Source organism: Phyllostomus hastatus, unplaced genomic scaffold (assembly GCF_019186645.2).
Source record: "Phyllostomus hastatus isolate PE091 unplaced genomic scaffold, TTU_PhHast_1.1 phas_contig_38, whole genome shotgun sequence".
Taxonomy (NCBI): Eukaryota; Metazoa; Chordata; class Mammalia; order Chiroptera; family Phyllostomidae; genus Phyllostomus; species Phyllostomus hastatus.
This window is the reverse complement of record NW_025333869.1, coordinates 39523772-39542370: the sequence shown is the minus strand read 5'-3', so window position 1 is coordinate 39542370 and position 18599 is coordinate 39523772. Positions and strand designations below refer to the sequence as shown.

At 32.4% G+C, this 18599-nt stretch overlaps 1 protein-coding gene across 1 annotated transcript in view; it reads right to left on the bottom strand.

The window, feature by feature from the left end:
* The window catches only part of PCDH15 (protocadherin related 15), a 782416-nt gene that overhangs the window by 133110 nt on the left and 630707 nt on the right, over positions 1-18599 (bottom strand). Inside the window, exons 24-25 of the mRNA XM_045842279.1 lie at positions 18414-18526; positions 728-837 (exon numbers count right to left, since the gene is read on the bottom strand). Of these exons, the coding sequence (XP_045698235.1) occupies positions 728-837; positions 18414-18526 (223 nt within the window). The remainder of the gene's footprint in view (positions 1-727; positions 838-18413; positions 18527-18599) is intronic.

Here is an 18599-nt window from a genome sequence, read left to right as displayed (position 1 = left end):
TTCTTAGTGAAATACGATGGGTAGACAATACTTAAATTATTTACTTAAAATTGTTAATTGTATGTCTAACCCAAGTGTTCGAGTATTCGATCATACAATATGTATGACTTTTATCACAGATGTGCCTATTTGGCCATTTACAATAATTTGTGATTCTAAAATTCGTTCAGGATTAGCCAATGTATGATATGGAGTATGGGCTGATGATGGCATAAGGGTAAAGTAATAATTATAACTGAAAGCTGAAAGTATCACACATTAGTTTTTTTAAAGTTTTACTTTTTGAAAGATTTTATTCATTTTTATTTTTAAAGAGAAGGGAAAGCAGGGAGAAAGAGAGGGAGAGAAACATCAGTGTGTGGTTACCTCACATTCTCCCCCTACTGGGGATTGGCCTGCATCCCAGCCATGTGCCCTGACTGGGAATCAAACCAGCGACCCTTTGGTTCCCAGGCCAGCACTCAATCCACTAAGCCACAACAGCCAGGGCATCACACATTAATTGTGAAGAAATCTCATTAAAATATTCTCAAATGGGAAAGAGAAGAAGGCTTCCAGAATTAGTATTTCCTGAGGTGGGGGGGGGCGACTTTTTGCTAATATAACTGGATTTTTAAATTGGAATTGTTTTTTTTAAATATAGAGTAAACAGTAATTCAATCTGAAATTAATGACAAATCCAAGTTGATCACTTTTTGTTGAAAATGCAGACTAAATATCTACTCACCCTCTTCATTTCCTGCAACAATGGAGTACACGATACTCTGATTGACGGCTGCAGCAGAAATTACACCAACCATAGTTCCTCTGGGTGCAAGTTCACTTACTGGAGGAGGCCTGCAGGTTCAAAGAAAATAAAAATTTTAGTACCCATTTTGCCAGGATGGAGTTTTGAATTTAATCATAATATGTGTTGGTTTGTGTGTGTGTGTTTATTTAAATAATACTATTTTCTGAAACTAATCAGAAAGCACTGCATTGACTCCAGCCCTAAAAATAATTGGTTAAAATCATGAAAGTGCTCTTTAAAAATTATCGTGCTGCTACTATTTTTTTTTGAGATGGAACATACTATTACTTTAGTATCTGCCAAATATCATACAAAATTCTTTTCACTTGTCTCTAAAACACCTTTTGGAATGAAACCAATAGATAGATATAATTTGATCCCTTAACTGTTAAAATAATATGTTGATATTGTGTTGTTGATGTTATCATATTTAAGCAAATGGCATCCAGCTGTCTCTATCTAGTCCTTGTTCCTGCTGGACTGTACAGCTCTAACTGTACAGAAAGTATTTGCATTGAGGGTATCACAAAATTTACATTTCTTTTGAATTCACTTATTTTGCTCAACCTTAGTTAGCTGCACTATCTTCCTGGTACTATGATATTTATTTAATTGCAGAACTATATTTTCAACAATTATCTATTCCTCCTATAATTCTCAAAATCTTAAATTCATTATGTAACATTTGTCACTCTAATTAGGCTATCATAACTTTGTTTTCATAAATTAATATAAATAACTTCACTTTTGTAGTTCACAGATATTTATATGATCCAGTCCTAACAGATTTAGAAAATTATTGAATACATATTTTTAACAATATCTCCAAATGGTTTTATAGTAGAATCAATATGTCTAACTCTTCTGATTTTTAATAAACTTTAGTATCTTTTCTCAAACTGGTAAGATAAATCCTACTGCTACTTCCTTTATATGGTCTTTCTTTCATTACTTACACTTTTAATATTACCCCTCATTTTTATCCCCATTTTCACAGTTTTTCTAACCCAGATTACATAGTGTTACTATGTTGTGCTTTCATTGAAGTCTTTTATAGCAAATACTGATATACAAATATAGTCTGAACAACTAATTACATATAACTCTTCAGGAATATCTTGTCCAAATTGCTATGCTCTTTGGCATTGTAGTCCATATACTTGTTTAACTCAGTACCTATATGTACCTAAAAGTGATATATTTTATAAATGCTCCAGTGCCTAATGGTGGTACATATATTCATTTCATGATCAATACATATTTCTTTCTTTATTTTATTCCCCTGCATCTTTTCTCTCTTCTCTTGTTAATAGCATGTAAGGTTTCTTTTGGATAACCACACCTCCACCATTCTCAGTCTAAGTGGTTTGGATGGGACTGACCAATAGTAGGATATGTGTATAGATAAACTCCTTAGCTCTCTCTGGCCAATGAGAACATTTATCCTGTTTGCTCATTGCTTATGTGTGGTAAATGTCTCTCAGAGCCAATGAAAGTTGTGTCCAGACAAAGATAGATAGATAAATTTATTTATTTATTTATTTATTTATTTATGGCTAGAATTTTAATGTTTACTCTCTATAATGAGGTTCTTGTTGATCATGATACCAGCACAAATGAAATAAGTTGGTGTTTGAAGACAGAATCCCTACACTTAGACTAATATTCTAAATGCTTCTATACTTAAAGCCAAGTAAACTACTTTCAGTTATGGAAAAAATAAATTTTCTTTAATTTTCTTTTATGTAATATTTCTATCACTTCCAATCAAAGAGTCTCAACTAATTTAAGAAAAACATGTTTAGATTAGAAAAAAGATACATTTGCCTAGGTGGACACTTCTTAAGTAAGATATCTGAGAAACACAGTTATATTCTATAAGCAACTTATTTAGTCACTTTTATGGTGTTCAGTAAGATAAGATTGACTTTAGTAACTGAACCAAAAATAGTAGTCCATTGATAGTAGATAGTAGTCTGTGATAGTAGTCTACCAAAAAAAAAAAAAAGCGAGGCATTTACAAGAGTGACAATAGATTGCTTTTAATGGACTGCTTTGATTATGAATATATTGTTGTTTGATATTTTAGATTATAAAGAGACATTAAGACAATTTGCATTTGTCACTTTGCTTAGTGGTTGACATTGGTGATTATGAAATAAAAACATGAAAAGGGTTAAAATCAGATAGTATGAAAACACTTTAGTTTTTTAAAAAGTCTCCAATAATGTCTCTGTTTTGGCATTCCTACCCTTGAATATTTTTCTCCTTTTTCATGAAGGGCAGAGTTTGACTTCTTTCTTCCTATAGAAATCATCAGAGTAAATGTGAAGTCACCTCAGTGAGTATGTAATATTTTTACTTGTAACTTCATTCTTGCCAGTAGACTCCATTTCCTCTGCCAAATTTATGAAGTAATTGAACATATGGAATTGTCTCCATGACAAGATACTGAAGGTGATGTTTGACCAACTGTCAGTGAGGAACTGAGGCCCTCAGTCCAACATCCCACAGGTAACTGAATTCTACCAACAATCACAGGAGCCTGGAAGTGTACCCCTCCCTGGTCAAGCCACACGAGACCCAAGCCCTGGCCAACACCTTGATCCAAAATTATGTGAGACTATGAAACAGAGAACATAGGTGACCAGTTCCTGAGATACAGAAACTTTAAGATGTTATATGCATGGTTTTAACTTGTTTGTTTTAATATTGCTATGCTGCAATACATAGTTAACGTGCATGGCTTAAATATTAAGAGCGATGAATTGTTAACTTATGATAGATTGAATTACATACAACTTAAATTTGATGTAAGAAAACATAGTAGTCACATTCTGAAATAATTTTTATAAGCTAAATTACTTCTTGTAGAATTAAACATTACTTAAATTGTTCATCTGTTTTTCTTGTTACTGCATAAGAGCTAAATTTTGCACTTTCCACAATTAGTTTATTGATCCTTATAAAATACAGAAATATAAAGTCTGAAGCTAATGTACCATAAGCTTTAACATTAGAAAAAAATGCCATGTTTTACTTCAAACTTTAAAAAGCATTTATGTGTATTTTTTTACAGTATGGATGAAAATAGTTAATACTGGAAAAATTAACTGGCATAATTTGAGAAAGAATTGAAATGCAATGCATATCAGTAAGAGCATTTAAAATTCTATTTGTTAATAAATGTTTAAAATGTATTTATTTCTAGACAAAATATCTCATTAACCCTTGTCTTAATTGTTCCAACACACTTCTACCAGAATCAACACATACCATAAAAATGCATTTTTCAGTCTAGAATTAAATAAACCTCTATGATAATGAGCATTAGATTACAAAATTTCAGTTCTTGTCTATTTGCTGCCAAACAGGACATATTTTATTTTTTTATGCCCTGGAAGGTACCAGGGCATGATTGGAGCAAAGTACATATTCGCTTTGGAGTCACATATAATTTAAATACAAAATGAAGCAGTTGGTATAAATCAAGAGCATAAAATTAGATGATGGGATAGAAAGATAACAAAATTGAATCAAGAGAGCTGCATATAAATTAATAGGGAAGGGGGTCAAAGTAAAGAATTTGTCACACCGTATGCTCTACCTAATAAGGGTAAGTAGTACAAGAGTGCAAATCCAATGGGATTTTAAAGTGGAAAAGTAAATTCTAAATGTTATGTGCATTCTATAAGTTTTAACGTTTTGGCAACCAATGAAAATTTATTTGTTAAAATATCATCTGACTTGGTTTGTTTGATCTACGGACTTGATCTATGAGCTGACAGTTCATGATTTTTAGAGTAAACTCTATGAAAAGTAGCTTCCGGTTCTGTCATTCTGAGTCTGATACAGTGTGATTTATTATTCCCTCTTTCTTTTTGTTGAGTACAATAAAAACCTATTGATTAATTTCAGAAGCCAAGAATTATGGCCAAACAAAGAATTCCTCACGGAGATTTTTAAAAACAAAGCTTTCTCCCATTATTAATTCATAAAGTTGCAATTCTTCTATTTTATAATAAACAAACATAGCATTATTAACTCTCCTCCAGTTAACTTTGTAACACCTAATTCAAAACAAATAGTTGCTGAGTGTCTGTAATTCAAGCATTCTACTTTTAAAACTATACTTACTGCTAATATAACTGATGAAAAGCATTTTCACAATAAAAGAGGCATTTAAAACAGACAAGACTCAATAGTGGAACGAGATGAAGTTTAAGAATCAAGAGATTAACTGAAACCCCATTGTTCAGAAAAAGACTGCTAAAGAGTATGCTAAAGAAAATGAATATACCTTCAACAGACATGGAGTTTGAACACTGGAGAGACAGATTTTTTAAATTAAATTAAATTAAATTTTAATACTTAATTAAATGTATTGGGTTGCATTGGTTAATAAAATCACATAGGTTTCAAGTGTACAATATTTAATACATCATCTGATATTGTATTGTGTGTTTACCACCCAAAGACAGATTTCCTTCTGTCACCACATACTTTACCCCCTTTATCATTCACCACCTCCCACTCCCTTGCTCTTATGTAATCACCATACTGTTGTCTGTATGAGTTTTTGTTTGTCTTGTTGTTCATTTGTTGCTTTTAGTTTTTATCTCACATACTAGTGAAATCATAATGCCCTTAACTTTTTTTGTCTTATTTCTCTTAGCATGATATCTTCAAGGCCCATCCATGTCATCTCAAATGGCAGTATTTCCTCTTTTCTTATGGTTGAGTAGTATTCCATTGTATATGTATACCACATCTTCTTTATCCAATCATCCATTGAAGGCCACATCAGTTGTTTTAAAAACATCTTCAGGAGGGACCTTCACCAGAGGGTTGACCTGTGTTGATTTGGTGCCCAGGTTCCTGGCATATTCCTGATCACATCAACAGCTCCTGTAATTCCCTCACTCACAACATTTTGGATTTTATTGGTCATTTTAAACAAAACCCACAGATTTTAACTGAAATTTTAAATCAACTAAACTTATATTTAAACAGAGACTAAATAATAATTCAATTGAAAAAAGCCTGTTTTGATAGATATCAAATATAAATTTTAGTTGTGTATTATTTTACTATATTTGCATTACCCTCACTTCTCCTATTTTTTAATGTAAAATAGTTGCATATTTTTAAAAACCAATAAACTTTGTTTAAAGTAGTTTTAGGTTTTCAGAGAAGTTAAGCAGAAAATATAGAGTTCCATAGGCAACCCTCTACCGCACTTCACCTATAATTAATATTTTACATTAGTGTGGTCCATTTGTTCCAAAGGAAGAACCAATATCACTACATTATTAACTAAAGTCCACAGTTTTCATCAAGTGTCATTCTTTGTGCAGTATATGACTATGGCTTTGAACACATGCATAATGTCATATATTCACCATTAGAGTATCACACACAATAGTTTCAGTGATGAAAATTACCTCTTGTTCTTCACCTATTCATCCTTTCCTCCCCCTGAACTTGCCACCATTGATATTTTTACTGATCACATACTTTTGCCTTTTCTACAACATAATATAGTTTAAATAATACACTCTGTAGTCTTTTTAGACTGGGTTCTTAGCAATATATATTTAAACTGCCTCCACGTCATTTTGGGTTTTGTATTTTTTATTACTTAGCATATAACACTGTAAAGATATACCACAAACAAATATATTTTAGTAAGAAGAAACTTGATCAAACTAACCTCATATTTCTTGTCTAGATATACATCTTTGCAGATAAAATGTGAGCCAGTAAATTTAACTGCTACAGACTTTATATGCAAAATATTTAGAATACATTTTCCTATGGATATATAAGCTAATTCACAGATATCTCTTTAACATTTCAAATTGATTCTTTTTTGAAAATGTAGACTACAATAAATCTTTCTCAATTAAATCCTTTTTAACATCTTTGCCATTTGAATAATGACTATTCTAAAATAACAAAATTTTAGTTTCCAAATGGTAGACCCAGATTTTACAGTATAAATATAAATGAAACAATTATTTTTCAATTTAAAATCTACTTTTACTATTGGGTTCAAGAAGTAACAATAAAAGTAAATGTTACATGTGTCACATAAAACTCCTAATTATTTTAAATGCCATGCAGTTTAGTATATAAAAGTGTTTGTAAATAGACACTATAAAATTACATTGGAATTCAAGCTAGCTCTATTGCTTTCTTTCTACTGAGAAACAAATTTAATTTATTTTGGCATGTTTGAGTTCAATATATTTGCAAATCAGTACCAATTAGGAAACTGTTTTTATATCTACTATGAGGGAATTTAATGAAAATGAGAAGGAAAAGGACAACCACTGGAACTTCTATTATCTATAATTTTGAAGCCATTTCATCAGAATCATCCAATTTTATATATTTAACCAAGAAAAACAGTTTAAAAAAGACATGGATCAAGAGGAAGACACCAAATCACCCAGGAATCTTTGTATGGATTGTCAATAAGAACTTTAAATTAATAAAGGACCGAATGGTTAGACACTGCTTGTGTTTGTTTGTTTGATCCGTCTCCCAAAGAGTGTTTACTATCGTTAGGAGCACACTGTGCTTTGCTATTACAAGCATACTTTGTTTTACTCTTGTTATGAGATTCTTGAAGGGCCCTCATCTTCAGGACAAGAAAACTGAAGCCCTGAATCTTAAAACACCTTCTCAAGTTCACAACACTATTTGGAAGCTAAATGTGCAGTCCAGGGTGTGCATTTTGTTTCATTATTGTTCCCAACAATAGTTTATCTAATCTACTTCAGTCATTGGCTTCCAGTCTTTAAAACCATAGAATTAGCTGAATAACATTAAAATTTTCAGATTTTTTGAATTGTGCTTAATGATTCTTATTTACTAGGTCCATGGAGTCAGACCCAGGAAGACCTTTTGTAAAATGTCACTCTTTCAATCGTTAAAGGGGCAAAAGCTATCTTTAAGGCAAAATTTGAGTAGTGCCATGAAACATCAGGAAAGGTTAATTTCAGGTAAATTCATCCCTCGCATTGGACAATAAATTCAAATTAAAATAGAAAACAACCTTAGCAAACAAGTGATTCCCTCTGCATGTGGGTTATTTTGTATTATAGTAATAGATTGCATATAGCTGTTTTTTTCTTTAAAATCAAGACCAATACGTCTTTTCTCAAAATCCTCAAGTCCAAACTTATGCAGCTTATGTAAAAAATGATGACAGCGTTCCTCAATGTAGGGTGATTTTAATTCTCTTAAATGATGAGATGTGAACTGGAACTTCTGTTCATCATTTTTTTGGCCGCTGTTATAAAATTGTTTCATTTTTTCATAATATATGAAAATATATTTCTGGATTTTAAGTTATGCTTTTTCTGTTTTTGCATATCAGGAAATGAACAGTTAATCCTTTATAGTTCTTTCTAAAATCAAGTCTACTTTTATTTTTTATTATAAAGCCACTTGAAAAACATATATTTTTTAAAGATTTTATTTATTTATTTTTAGAGAGGGAAGGGAGGAGGGGAGAGATAGAGAGAGAGAAACATCAATGTGCGGTTGCTGGGGGTGATGGCCTGCAACCCAGGCATATACCCTGACTGGGAATTGAACCTGCGACACTTTGGTTCGCAGCCCATGCTCAATCCACTGAGCTATGCCAGCCAGGGAAAAACATATTTTTAATATAAATTGTATAAAAATTTGTATTGTCATTTGTTGTAAGACTGGCATCAATTGCAAAATGTCATTTTTTATTTTTTACTTTAATTAGGAAACTGCTGAAATTTTCCTCCATGCATGGGATGGAGGAAATTTAAATTCTTTTAAATTTCAAGATACTTATATATTAAATTTGAGTAATATTCAAAATTGAAAAAGATTCACAATATTTTTTTCTAATAGCAAAAGACCAGCTTGTTCAAGAGGTTCATAATATATCTTAGGGACATTTGATCCTTCTCTTTTCTATATATACCGATATAAATTTTGAATTTCTGTTTTTATTAAATTTCATTTAACATACATGAATCCTTAAACAATAACTATAAATGCAGCATTAAATAATGCAACATTAAATAATGAATATTGATACACTTCCATTTTAAATAGATACCAAAGATATGCTTATATTGCTAGCACATTTGTTTGGAAAAATTGTAAACAATTGTCCTTAAGAAATGTTTTGATAAATTGTATAAGATACTGCATTTACCATTCAAAATCAATGTTTACATTTAGTGAGGCATTGGTGGTATAGTGGTGAGCATAGCTGCCTTCCAAAATCAATATTTACATTTAGACTGTATGATCTATTCTAGATGTATTGACCTTCCATAATATTTACCTCTGATACTGATGACAAGTGAATCTCAGTGTGTGTAAGTCTTCGTCCCTCATCCTGAGATGAAAGGCAAATATCACTCTTCCAAATGGTAACTCAACCTGTAAGAGTTATTTTATTCTGCCCTGGCTGTTGTGGCTCAGTAGATTGAGTGCTGGCCTGTGAACAAATGATTGCTGGTTCGATTACTAGTCTAGGGCACATGACTGGGTTATGGGTCAGGTCCCCAGTGGGGGATGCTTGAGAAGCAACCATGCATTGGTGTTTCTCTCCCTCTTTTTGTCCCTCCCTTCCCCCCTCTCTAAAAATAAATAAATAAAATCTTGAAAAAAGAGTTTATTCTTAAGTAAAATTATGTGTTTGAATTACTATTTGAAGTTTGATATTTCTGTCTAGATTAAATGGAATATATATATATTAAATTTTCTGACTATGACAGTACAATTATTTTCCAAAAGATTCATGTAGGTAATTGGCAGGAAATCTTTTATCAGATATGGACATGTGGTGGCAATGCAAGTGTGCCTTAACAAGCTTCCACCGCAGGAAGCACTTCGACCAAGGTCCCAGTTGCTCTGAAGTCTATTGCTGTGTTTATATAAAGGTCATGCTACCTAGGGGCTGCTTACAGATAATGACTGAGAAGAGCACAGATGCTAGGGCAGGTCCTTCCTAGGAGGCATGGAATGAGGATTCCCTGATTATCATGTAGAACCTTACTAAATGACACAGTAGTCATTTAAAAAACACAGTACACTGGAATGTTTCTATATAAATGTCTCTCCCTCATTTTCATTTGGCGTCAGAATGCATGTGGTTTGACAGGTCTCCTAGCCTCACACTGCTTATCCCTCATTTCTCTCACACTGGTATTTCACTTGATAAAATATTTGCTTGTTAATTCTCATCTTGATGTCTGTTAGGGCAAAACTGAACTCACACAAAGACATTAATGGGGTCCAATTTAAAAAGAAGTTTTAGTATTTTGAAATACCTAAATTAAATTAAAAATATTCCTAAACAATTATAGAAAGAGTTCTAGGGAAAATAAATATACATTAATTTTAAATATCAATATAATTATGTATTAGAATAAGTAGTATATTATATCAAAATGAAGATGAATACACTAAATAGATTTAATATATATTAATTAGTATGGAGACAAAAGAAAAAGAAAATCTTGAGGATTATAGTGAGCCATTATTTAAATATTACAACAATGTAGAAGAGTTTGCCATATGTTCTAGGATATTTTAAACTAATATGAGAAACTGAATTAACAGTTCCTTTAGTTCGGTAACTACATGGTTATCATCACTCTTTTGTTCCACATCAATGAATGGCATACCCTGCAAGTTCTCTTTCCCAGTGAGACCAAATCTTGTCGGGACACCCTCTAATGGTTAATAGGAAAACATTATTTGTCACATCCCTCTTAACCAAAGAGTTTAGCTCAGTTTCAATTGAAGCATAGCAGAATATGCCATCCCAAAATATGACTGCAGTTTAGTACATGCTACCCCTAAACATGCCACTTTGGCATATTGATTATTTTGAGCTATAGGTATTTTAAAAGCAGCAAATTTAGGGAGAGGTTTCCTCTGAGCTCCCCTTCCCTACCTAAAGATAAATCCTGCAAAAGCAAGCCAGCTTTCATAGATCCTCTTCCTGGGAGTTTCCATCAACTGGAAAAGATTGGTTTTCATCACTGAAAAGGAGACAGAAGTGGACCCCACACCCAGACACGTTTTGTCTCAAACTATCATACCTCCCATCAATTCTTCTAAGAACCCATTCATCCTTTCTGAAAATTATTAACTCTCCTTAGGAGACTTACATCCTCTGAACTCTTTCACTATTAAGATGTGATTTAATTCTGAATTCTAAAGCCATCTGTGTGAGTTACTCATATTGTCCTGGTATACGTGAAAATAAAATTGTGCTTGTTTTTCTCTTGTTAAATCTGTTTGTTATTATAGGTATCTCAGTTAAAAACTCAGAGAAATTTATTTTTCTTCCCTACACAGCCATATTACTTAAAAGAGGTAGCGAATGCTAAAATTTAAGAGAACTGAGAAAAATTCACATAAAATAATTGAAAAGAATAAATATAGTAATAATCTCAGCATGAGCCCTGGCTGGTGAAGCTCAGTGGATTGAGTGCCAGCCTGTGAACCAAAGGGACTCCAGTTTGATTCCTAGTCAGGGCACAAGCCTGGGTTTCAGGCCAGGTCCCCAGTAGGGGACACATGAGAGGTAACCACACATTGATGTTTCCCTCTCTCCTTCTCCCTCCTTTCCCCTCTGTCTAAAAATAAATAAAATATTTCAAAAAATAATTATCTCAGCCTAAGAACTCTCCAACATTTACAGCTATCCAAAGATTAAGGAGCATATTTCTCACAACTGTAAGTTCTTAAAAAGAGCCTAGTCAACTTTGTGGCAAGGATATTACAGGAATCAGGTATTAAATTATTATGCTGACTAAATCATCTCTGGTTTATTTCATCCATTATATGATATGACTGAGAATAGTATCATCTATTATATGATATGACTTTCAGAATAGTAACTTTTTCTCTGCTTCTAACAAAATTCAAATTAGGAAAAATAGTTTATATTAAGATATGAGATTACATATAGATATAAATTTTTTTTCAATTGCCTGAGGGATATCTCAAAATTTATTATTATTCATAGGAGGAAGGGGCTAATACTTGAGCTTAATTCATTGTAACAAAATAAAGTTACCTGTGGGTGATTTTTTTTGAAGGGAAGAGGTGTTTCAATAATAAAGCATAAGGGAATACCATTAAGTCTTTAAGAAAATTGTTTCACGAAAAGGGAGAAGAGTAAAAATAAATAAATGATGATTTGTGCATATACTCTAAGACACTAAAATTACTGATACTTCCTTGTTTGTCAAAGAGAGAAAATGGAAGAACCAAATAAAATAGGAATAATGCATTAAAATAAAAATTTGTTTATAATTTTGAAATTCTGGGTTGGGTATATGTTTCTAAATAATATGTATGTTGTTTAAAATTATACAAATAAATATTATAGAGTCTGAAAAGCCATACTTTTCAAAAGTTTTAAGAAGAGCTCAATATAACCTGGCAAATGTGGGTGTTCATCTAATAACAAATACATGATGTCTTGATTCTCCATTTACCAAAACTAAATTACTCTAAGAATTGGTTTGAAGAGGTCATGAAATTAACAAAATGAGTCTATTTCAACTATTACAACTGCTACAGAGACCAAAGAGAATCAGTGTAGACTTATCTGAAGAATTACTCTAAATCTGGCCATTATGAAAGTAAATCAGTAGAGGGCAAACTGCCTTCCCATGATGACTACCCTCCTACTCTGAAAAATTGCTTGAAGACAGCCATGAGGAAACAGTTCATGGAAAGAAAAAATCAAATATTTTTCCAACATGTACAAAATATCCCATTATAAATTGTAAACAAGAAAAATAATGTGAGAAATTTCTAGTCCTGACAAGCTAAATTATTTTACTTAATATAGGGTGGTCTTTGAAAAAATCTTTGAATAATTTTACTAACTACATTATATATTTTTCATATAACATTAGCATAAAGTAAGGATGTTTTTAAACATGAAAAGAGAACAGATATAACAAGTAAGCATGTGAAATGAGGGTTTGGTTTTCTTTTGTTACTTTTACACTGGTCAGCCAACCAAATTATCTCATCTGGTTGAATAAAGATTAAAGTATTTATTATAATGTCTCTTGTTTGTTGGTTGCTACTGGTCCAACAACCAAGTAATTATCAGTAGCTCAACATTTAAATGTTTTCATTTTACAAAAAGAATAATGGACTGGTATAGTGGAAAATGTTTTGCCAAATAGTAAACCTCACTTCTAAAATCTTTTTGATGGTTTCCACTAAACTTATAATGGGATAGTTTATAGCTTGTAACTACCATTTGCATTCTACATTTATGTTTTATTTTCCCTTTCTTTTTCCTTTGTGATGAAGATAATAGGCTTCTCTGGAAAATGGAGAAAGTAATTAATTGTAATTAAATAGCCAAACTTTAGCTTGAAGTCCAGAAAAGCCTTAGTTTGGAATATGCGATATTAATACTTGATATGTTGAAATCACTCAAAATAATTTAAAACATCCCAAAATGTACATTTGAGATTCACTTCAAATTCAGAGGAAATATCCATTCTCTTATTATTTTAAGAAGAATGCATTTTATTTCTCCAATGCATATTTAAAAGCAAAAATATTTGTGTACTATTACACCATTAGTTCATGTAACTGATATTATATATTTTGAGAGACATTAATTCATTTAGAATGACTGCAGCAATTTGAAATCTATCATGTCTAATATTACACACTTAATGCTGCTTTTCTACCAACATCATTTTCTCTTTTTCCTCTGCAATAGAGGTGGAACCTGGACAGAGCTGTACAGCCAAGAACTCCTCTGCCATTTCAGAGCCTAGTGTTCACATTTGCCTGGATTTTCAGGATAAAATATGAGTTGATATTAAATTTGCAACTTCCATCATACTTGGTTTAGAAAATCTCTGGATGTGGACTCCTGCTTCTTTTTTTTCCTTCCTTGGACTGAAATGGCAATGATTGAAGTTATTTTGAAACACGTTAAAGATGAAAGACCCTACATTTTCCCGGACCCCTTAATGACAATATGGAAGAATGTGTGCAGAAGAGCTATCACCAACCTCACTGAATGTAATACTCATTTGAGACTGTCACGCGAGCCATAAATATGTGTTTCTTTTGTTTCTCTGAACCATTAAATTTTAGGTTTTGTTTTACAGCAGCCTAACCTACCCTAACTACTTTATTCTAAGATTTAAAGGTCTAGTGACTAGCCTTCCAAAAACAATATTATCAGGTTCAGGGAGAAGGTCAGGTTAAGAATTCAGTTCAAAATTCTAAAATAAATATGTATTTTATATTTAAAACCTCTCTTGAACTACTAGCCATTTGTTGAAAACTAGTTTTTCCCCAAGGCATTAAAAAAACTCAACATTGAAGTGAAGACGTTCCCGAGATGTAAAAACCAAACCTCACCTCACAATGCTATTTATCTCAGATTACTGCTTTCCATTTGTGACCCAGAAGCATTCTCCTCCCCAAACTGTGCAAAGAACAGAAATCTTGCATTATGATGTTGTGTCCCACCACATTTGACCACATAAAGCAGAAGTTTTCCATTGGGAGCAATTCTGTAGGGGAGGTAAAATTTTACCTCTCTCCTGTTAGGATTTTTTGGCTAGACCTAAGTATTAAACTGACATATATTTATATCGATTTTACATGACATGGGAGCCCTCATAATGAAATAAAGACTCAAGGAAATGACAGGACTTACATTCTTTCATATTAAGATGAACAAAGAGACGCAGTTGTGGAAAAGTAACTAAACTGTGTGTAGGGAGGCTAAAGAGAGGTAAGAATTATTTTTAACAAGGTCTGTTTGTATAGAATTCCCTTGGCTTTGACTGCCCAATAATAATATTTTTTCTCCTAGTATAGGAAGGGCATCTTTCACATGGGATTAGAAAGGAAGGACAAGAAATTAGAAGGCCTTTCTTGCATCTGTGCTTTTTAAAGTGCTTTTAGCTTAAAATAATCCTTATATCAAGGTGACACAATTAGGGTTGACATATTCTGCCATCCTTCAGTTCCAACACAGGGAAGCATCCTGATAAGCAGGCATTGATTACACTGGCATCTTAGGAAGTTATGTGCATCCAGCTGAAGCAATAAATGCATCAGAAAATAATAAGAAAGGGAAGAAGACATATGAAATTTCCAGCAGCCATTTTATATTCTTTTCTTTTTCTTTCTCTCTTTTTTCCCCCCATTTAGAAAGGACACCAAGTGGGCCATCAAAGCTATCTGAAATGGTATAGATATTTTGCCAAAGCTAGTAACTGAACATATAAAAAGAAAATACTATACAAAAATAAAACTGTTTTACCATGAATATAATTTTAAAATGACAAACTGGGAAATATTGCACTATAAATGAAAAAAGTTTCTAATATGATTAATACATTATATGATTAGTTGTTTCATACTAATAAACATTGACCAACTGTGGTATGAGGCAACATTATGGATAAGTCCCTATGTTTTTTGCTTATGTAACAATTCATTGAGGGCATTCCCAGTGAGGTAGCTCTCCTCCAAACGGTAATTCAGAGGCCTAAGCTCCTCTTATATTCTATTTCTACTATTGTCAACATATGGTTCCCAAGGTTTCCTGGTTATTTTTTTTTTTTAACTTTTCCATCTAACAGGGGACAAAGTTAAGTCAGGTCAATAAATTGTGTAGACCACATTGTTCGCATTGTTGGCCCTCAGTCATGTGGCTCTGTATAGTAGGTGAGGTTAGAATGCAGTCTAGTGTATGGCCAGGAGTAAGCAGAAAAAATTTAGGAGGTTACTAGAAAACCTTCTACTCTGTACATGTCTAAAAATCTTAAAAAACTCCATAATTTATAAATGATAAAAATATGATAGATAAAGAAAAATAATCATTAGCCTTAGGATTTTATTTTTTTGTAATAGTTCATTTCATAGTTTAGATCAAATTTAAGCCTTTATAAATACTTAAATTCAATTATTTCCACTTATTAAAAAAACTAATACACCCTGCCAATATTTAATATGACTTTCTATTATCCATATTTTGGGGTATGTGATGGAAAACAAAACAGTCCGTTTAAGTACCAAAGTACTACTGAATCTATTATACTAATGACGTTGCTTCTTATGTAGGATTCTCTTCATAAACTGCAGGATACAAGAAGATTACCAAATTGCCTTTATGTATCAGAATAACAAAAGATCTGGGACAGTCAGGGCACTATTTGCATTTGTTAGAAATGTTCTTTTGGAAGGTCAAAAATTCTTTCACATGGGCTCACATGATTGCTCTTAATTTTAGCACCAATTGGCTAGTTGTTTCTTCTCTAAGTTAACAACTTAATTAACAGAATCCATTTGCAGTTAGCAGTTCTATGCAGAGAAGGTAAGAAATAGTAAATTATTCATTGAAAAAAATATTTTTAAAAGGTGGCATTAAATAATTATAATTAAAAAAAGAAAGCTAAATGAGCAATGCCCTGATGAGTTCACTGACCTTGGCCATAATGCCACAGTGTTTTAGCTAGAAAAGTTAACAAGCAAGACACACTTCCGTTAATAAGGAAGTGAGCTCCAAATAAAAGCCTGGAGAGAAGAGACATGATTTATTAAGTTTATATAAGGGAAAATGTTATTCACCACACCACTTTTTTCTTGTCTTGGGGCTTCCAAAGAATAAATGGACTTGCGGTGAGAAGTTTTAGAGAACAAAGGTGGGAATTTTATTGTGATGAAACTGTGAGGGATTTTTTGACCCACCTTAAAAAATAACTACATTTTCTGTGAGCATCTATTAGATACGTCAAGGAGAAAGAAAAGTGAGTTCACATTCATCTTGGTTCTTGAGAAAACCAAAATGACCATATTTAGGTAATTCCTTCAATAGCAGAAAACTGAATGTTAGCTATCAAAAAAATCGGAGGTTACCATGTCAACAGCAATAAAAGGGAATTGGTAATAATAGACATAATGAGGAAAATGGCCTTTAGAACAGAGTGATAATGAATTCATATTAAGTATGGCTACATGTCAATGGTTTACATATGTGTTATGCAGAAGTTTCTAGTATTTATATTATGTAATTTAATTTAGTATTTGAATATTGTAAGGACAGCTTTGTACAAAAGGAGAAAACTACTTGGTTGAGTGTGGTAAATGTTTCCAGATGCCTAACCTACCTTCTCCTTCAGTACCTTGGCCCCTGCTCTAGCTTATAATTCATAGGTAGTTCATAGAAATTATTAGAGCAATAAAATTAAAATTCCAAAATATGATAAAGCATTCGCTTATGTGACATTTTCATTTTTCCTGAGCTCCAATTAGTATCATTGTGTAGCTTCCAACTGGTCTCTAGATAGAATAATTACTAGAATATTCTGGAATTCAATATACCTCCCATATGCCTCATTTGTAAGTATATTCCTGTATACACTGAGTCTTTGGCATGTAACATTTTCCCACATTTTTGTCGAGTGGCTAATCTCTATTTCCATCTAGATACAGCTCAATTTATGTTGATCATGTTCAGACACAGTTAAGTATTTCTCCAACATGTTTCCTCAGTACTGTGAGCTTCTATTATTGTGTTTTCACAGTGTATTGTATTTTTCATATAGTTCTTTGTTTCTACCCATAGCTGAAAACCTCTGGAATGCAATGATTGGCTGCTTTTTAATGCTCTGTCCAGAATAGATAAGTAGTAAATATACAGTATATAGTGGTTCACTTTCAAATGTTTATGAGAAAACTATGTCCTGTGGGTTCTAACATACTAATAAAAGTACATTAATGTTTTAACCTGGAAACAAAAATAAAGCAATAGAGATCAGGTCTTTGGAAGGTAATTAGGTTTAGATCAGGCCATGAGAGTGAGTGAGGTTCTGATTCTGGGACCAGTGCCCTTACTAAAACAGACAGCAGAGTACCTGTGTGCTTTCTTTCACTTTCTTCCAAGTGAGGACAAGTGAACAGGCAGCCATCTGTAAGACTGGAAGAGAGTCCTCACTAGAACCTGACCATGCTAGCACCCTCATCTCAGGTTTCCAGTGTCCAGACATGTGAGGAAATAAATGTCTGCTGTTTAAGACATGACTTCAACCTGAAAAGCCTGACCTGACTAAGATCATGTACATACTAACACTTTGGCTATAATGTAATATACATTATACACATAAACATACATATACTCTCTCTGTGTATCTCTCTCTTTCACTGATTTTTGGGGAAATATCATTTTGGATACATGGCAAAATCAGATAATATAGTGATTTTGGCAATAATAAGAAACAGAATGTCTACTTCTTACCATGGAGGCCATTAGTGAGTTTCATTTTAAACCAAAAATATAATGTATATTTTTCAATGTTCACTTTGAACATTTATTTGAAAAGGATCTATTATTCATGAAAGCATTAGTAAAACTGATATTATTTATACTAAAGTATCATTTTAACTGTACTAACTCAAGATATATGTAATTTTATGTTAATTTAGAAAAGATTAGATTAGAAGTGGGAGACCAATTCATTGAAAAATTTATATGTCACATTGATTTTTAGAGGCCAAAACAAAGCAAAACCCTTTATTAATTACAAAACCTTGTAGGAATCCATACCTATATTCCTCTTGTGTGAAACGTGGAATCTCTCCAGGATGTAAGACAAGAATTTTCACGATGGCGCTGCTGGACATCACAGGCTCACCGTCGTCAAACGCAATGACCACCAACTTAAAGAGTAATAAAAATTCACGTTAAAGATGATTAATGAAAAAGTACAGTCTCAGTTTTCTACATGCATTT